This window comes from Siniperca chuatsi, linkage group LG14 (genome assembly GCF_020085105.1).
Source record: "Siniperca chuatsi isolate FFG_IHB_CAS linkage group LG14, ASM2008510v1, whole genome shotgun sequence".
Classification (NCBI taxonomy): Eukaryota; Metazoa; Chordata; class Actinopteri; order Centrarchiformes; family Sinipercidae; genus Siniperca; species Siniperca chuatsi.
This window is the reverse complement of record NC_058055.1, coordinates 29,106,872-29,111,871: the sequence shown is the minus strand read 5'-3', so window position 1 is coordinate 29,111,871 and position 5,000 is coordinate 29,106,872. Positions and strand designations below refer to the sequence as shown.

The 5,000-nt window shown below is 40.8% G+C and overlaps 1 protein-coding gene across 1 annotated transcript in view; it reads right to left on the bottom strand.

The window, feature by feature from the left end:
• camk2a (calcium/calmodulin-dependent protein kinase II alpha) overlaps nucleotides 1-5,000 on the bottom strand; it is a 32,802-nt gene that overhangs the window by 8,994 nt on the left and 18,808 nt on the right. The window contains 9 exon segments of the mRNA XM_044221863.1: nucleotides 71-92; nucleotides 94-184; nucleotide 734; nucleotides 933-1,027; nucleotides 1,129-1,212; nucleotides 2,366-2,468; nucleotides 3,620-3,692; nucleotides 3,959-4,024; nucleotides 4,403-4,457. Coding sequence (XP_044077798.1) covers nucleotides 71-92; nucleotides 94-184; nucleotide 734; nucleotides 933-1,027; nucleotides 1,129-1,212; nucleotides 2,366-2,468; nucleotides 3,620-3,692; nucleotides 3,959-4,024; nucleotides 4,403-4,457 — 590 coding nt within the window.

The window sequence follows — 5,000 nt, the reverse complement described above, 5'->3', positions numbered from 1 at the left end:
TATAAATATGAGTATATAAATATATATAAATATATATAAATATATATAAATACATATAACAGAGTCTCACAGAGATCCAGGGGTGTTTGGCGTTTGGCTGCTGTGATCCGTTTGGGCGGGTTGATGGTGAACATCTTATTAATGAGATCTTTGGAGGAGTCCGTGTCCCATTCAGGGGAGGAAACTAGGAGGATCTTTGGCTTCAGGAGAAGAGGAGGAGTCCCAGAGGAGGGGAGGAGAAACAGAGGAGGAGCAGAGGAGGAGGAGAGAGAGGAGGAGGAGGAGGAGGAGGAGAGGAGGAGGAGGAGGAGAGCAGAGAGGAGGAGAGGAGGAGGAGAGAGAGGAGCAGAGGAGGAGGAGGAAAGGAAGAGGAGGAGCAGAGGAGGAGGAGGAGGAGGAGGAGGAGGAGCAGAGGAGAGGAGGAGAGAGGAGGAGGAGGAGGAGAGGGAGAGAGGAGGAGGAGGAGGAGGAGGAGGAGGAGGAGAGGAGCAAAGGAGAGGAGGAGAAGAGGAGAGGAGGAGAGCAGAGGAGCAAAGGAGGAGGAGGAGAAGAGGAGGAGGAGGAGAGGAGCAAAGGAGGAGGAGAGGATGAGTAGTAGAGGAGGAGGAGAGGAGGAGGAGAGGAGGATAAAAGACAAAACAGGAAGTAAAGGAGACAAAGAGTCAAAGTGAGCTGATCTAAAGAACTTCAGCAACATTATTGGACACAGCAAAGCCCCGCCCCCAACACACACACTGACCAATGACTGAGCTCTATCATTAAACTACAGGTAAACAGTCACGTGGCAGAGGTGTAGAGTCATGTGACAGGTGCAGAGTCATGTGACAGGTGAAGAGTCATGTGACAGGTGAAGAGTCATGTGACAGAGGTGCAGAGTCATGTGACAGGTGAAGAGTCATGTGACAGGTGAAGAGTCATGTGACAGGTGCTACATCATAAGCTCCAGCTTTGATCTGCTGGTAGAGACGATGTTGATCTTCATCCCAGAACGGAGGATAACCGACCAATAAGATGTAGAGAATCACACCTGAGGGAGGGAGAGAGAGAGACAAACACACCTGAGAGAGAGAGGAAACGAGGAAACAAGGAAACAAGTCGAGGAGACAATAGAGCAGAGTGGAATCTGACCACAGGCCCAGAGGTCGACTGCTTTGCCGTACGGATCCTTCCTCAAAACCTCTGGAGACAGATAACCAGGCGTCCCCGCAAAGCCTGTAAAACACACACACACACACACACACACACACAGGTCAGCTGATCTGGTTCAATGAGCTGTGAGAGCAGAAAACATGCGTTTCAGACACTCTGAAAACATGTGACGTAGGGGTTTCTACCCGGAAGTTATTGTTAACAAACATTGTGATTGGTTCTATAAGCAGGTACGTGAATGTTATGTGGCGGTGTAAATAAACTCTAACGTTACACCAGAAGATTCTGCTGAACTGAAGTGTGTTTGATCATCAAATGCTGCATTTAGTGGCGGAACCTGTCGATTCCTGTCGAAGTCATGTTGTCCCGATTGAAAAGGCACCAAATATTGCTAATGAAAAAATAAAATAAAGTAAAATAAAGTAAGACACGGAAAAATAAATTTAAAAAAAATAATGTTGAATAAAATGAAATTAAGTAAAATGAAAACGTAAAAGTAAAAGTGAATAAAAAATAGTAAGATGAAAATAAAGCAAACTAAAATAAAGTAAAGCACAATAAAAATATGTAAAATAAAACAAAAAATGAAACAATAAATAAATAAAGTAAATGTGAATAAGTCAAATTAGTAAAAGTTAAATGAAATACACACAGAGGGCGACCTGTTAAAAGTAATAACAGCTACAGACTGTAGAATACCGGTAGTACTAATACTGCAGTATTAGTACTGCAGTATTAGCACATTTTTATACAAAAGCTTTAATTGTGTGATGCCTATATTTATTTTTTATTTGTTTGTGTGTTTTATTTTGATTGTTGTAAAACACTTTGTATACCTGTATTGAAAAGTGCTATACAAATAAAGCTATTATTATTATTATTATTATTATTAGTAGTAGTAGTATTATTATTATTATTAGTAGTAGTATTAGTATTATTAGTAGTAGTATTATTTTTATTCTTCGTCTTCTTCTTCTTATTATTATTACTATTATTATTATTATTATTATTAGTAGTAGTAGTAGTAGTATTAGTATTATTATTATTATTGTTATTATTATTAGTAGTAGTAGTAGTATTAGTATTATTATTATTATTGTTATTATTAGTAGTAGTAGTATTAGTATTAGTATTATTATTATTAGTAGTAGTAGTATTATTATTTTTATTATTATTATTATTAGTAGTAGTAGTAGTAGTATCTGTTAGGTCTTACCGAACCAGGCCTGCTGGTCTCCCTCCACCTCGATGGCGAGGCCGAAGTCAGCCAGTTTCACCGCCGCTCCTTTAGACTTCGAGGCCAGCAGCAGGTTCTCTGGCTGGAGACACAGGAGAGATGCTAATATGCTAACTCTGCCTACTGGTCTACATGGGAGATGCTAACAATGCTAACAGGACCTTAAAGAGTCAAAAGTCTGTTTCTCCTCTTGTTGGGTGCAGTCAGTGTTGTACCTGTAACCACACCCAGTGATGTCACAGCAAAGCCTTGAATTAATATCGCAGGACGTGTTTATTCTCATTCTGAATATTTGACACGTTTGCTGTAATGTTCTGTATTTGCCTCTCAACTGTAGACTGTTTGCAGTGTTGAGTGTTCATCCACATTTCCCAGTAACGTTTAGGAGGTGAATGAATGAATGAATGACATTTCTATCATTGTGTCCTGCGTACAGGTTGCAATACATCAGAAATCCATATAAGCCAGAACCAGAGAGCCGCAAAGACATTTACAGACAAAACTATAAAAAGGAACAAAAACAGAGAAGCAGCTTTCACCATCAACAAAACACAGAAATCCCTCTCCTGCCAGTCAAATAGCTTTGCCGTTTGTCAATAAAGTTTAGTTAAGTTTTATCGATGTTTATCCACAAGGAATCCGTTTGAAACTCGCCCGTCTTGTTGTACTCACATTCGTTTGCACACACCTGACACCCGCCAGCCTTCTTCAACCACATGTGGAGGGTGGCACACTGACGGCAGATACCAACTGTTCAAAGAAACTAACTCGTGTTTATATAAAACGTGTTTGTGAAACACAGTGGGAACACAACAAGAACCTCCAACCAAAACCATACAGGTTCATATAAATCCAGGTTATGGTAAGCAACAGGTTGTTGAGCTCCTGTCAGAACTGCATGCTAACCCTGAGAAGCTAACTCGCTAACTAACTGACTGACTGACCAAACCAAAGAAAATACACATTTCTGGCAGCAGCTTCAACTGTAACAAGAAGAAGAAGAAGACTGGACTCAAGCACCTTTTTTACCTTGAATCTATATATCTGTGAGGTGTTTTTAAAGATTTACGTCTTCAGCAGGAACCAATGGGCTCGGAGCTGAGAGCCGCAGACAGGAAGTCAGGCTAATTCACATAAACAACATTGTTGGTTGGAGATTTGTTGACTAGAAGAAAATGATAGAACAACACCAAAGTTACAACCACAAGTAACTCATTATAGACAGACAGGTACCTTCAGGTCTCGGTGGACCACGCCCATCTGGTGACAGTGTAGCACCGCCTCCAGAATCTGCTGGATACAGTGACTGTTGAGAGAGACAGCGGTCAGAGGTCAAAGGTCATGTGTAAACCTCCCATCAGTCAGTGTCACATGTCTCTGATGTGACGATGAAGTGCTGAGTGGTGGATTTGTGTTCAGACAGAATTTACTGGACAAAACATAAAACTGTTCCAGCATCAGTGTCTGACTAATCAGTGATGAAGAAGAAGAAGAAGAACAGAAGCTCAGCTCTGCTTAAACAACTGGAAATAAGAAATGTGGTGATGAGATGGCTGGATGTGTGTTTCCTACCTGGCGTCAGCTTCACTGTAATATTCTCTGGCTACAATATCTTCAAATAACTCTCCACCTGTGACCCTGAGAGAGAGGAAACATTATGGACTTGCGGCTTCGCAAAGATCATAACATAACGTCATGTGACAAAAAGCAGAATGTCATGTGACAGCATTACGCAACCTGATATTACACCTAAACATAGCATAAAATGAAATAACGCAACATAACGAGATGTAACAACATAATACAAGAAGTAACATAACGTAACATAGCATAAAACAACAACACAGCTTAACGTAATGTAACATAAGTTTTTCAGCTACGACGTAAGACATCAAAAGCGTAATGCAACGGTACGTAACAAAACACAACAACAAACAACAACGTCATGTGATGTGACATCACATGACTAGAAGAGCATCGCATATGTAACATACAGCATCACAGAACAGGACTCACAGGTCAAAGATGAGGTAATGGTGCGCCTCCTCTGAAATGCTGTCATGTAGCCGAACTGAAAGAAAGAAAGAGAGAAAGATTAATTGACCCGGTGAGTGACTCTACAGGATGGATCGCTAACAAAATACAACATGTAAAGATGCTAGGCTAGCAGCTTCCCCCTGCTTCCAGTCTCTGTGCTAAGCTAGGCTAAACATGTCCTGGACCCATCTGACACAGAGAGGAAACACGTGACTGGAGAAGAAGAAGAGAACCAGAGGGTTTTATAAAATGTCAGACTGTTTTAATACATCAGAGCTGTGAGCAACTGATGACTGAGTATTTCCATTTTCTGCTACATTATCCTTCTTCTCCACTACCGGTCAGAGGGAAATACTGTTCTTTTTACCGCACTACATTTATTTAACTATACTTACTGGTTACTTTGCAGATTAAGAATTTACGGTCCAAATGTGACCATTTTATAAAATATGACCTATTGTTATGGATGAAACAACCCAGCGATATAAAAAGGAGAGATGCATTGATCCGGACTCACTGGGATCAGAAATACTAAAAATGGCACCCGGATTACAGGACGGTCAGTCGTAGTACGGGT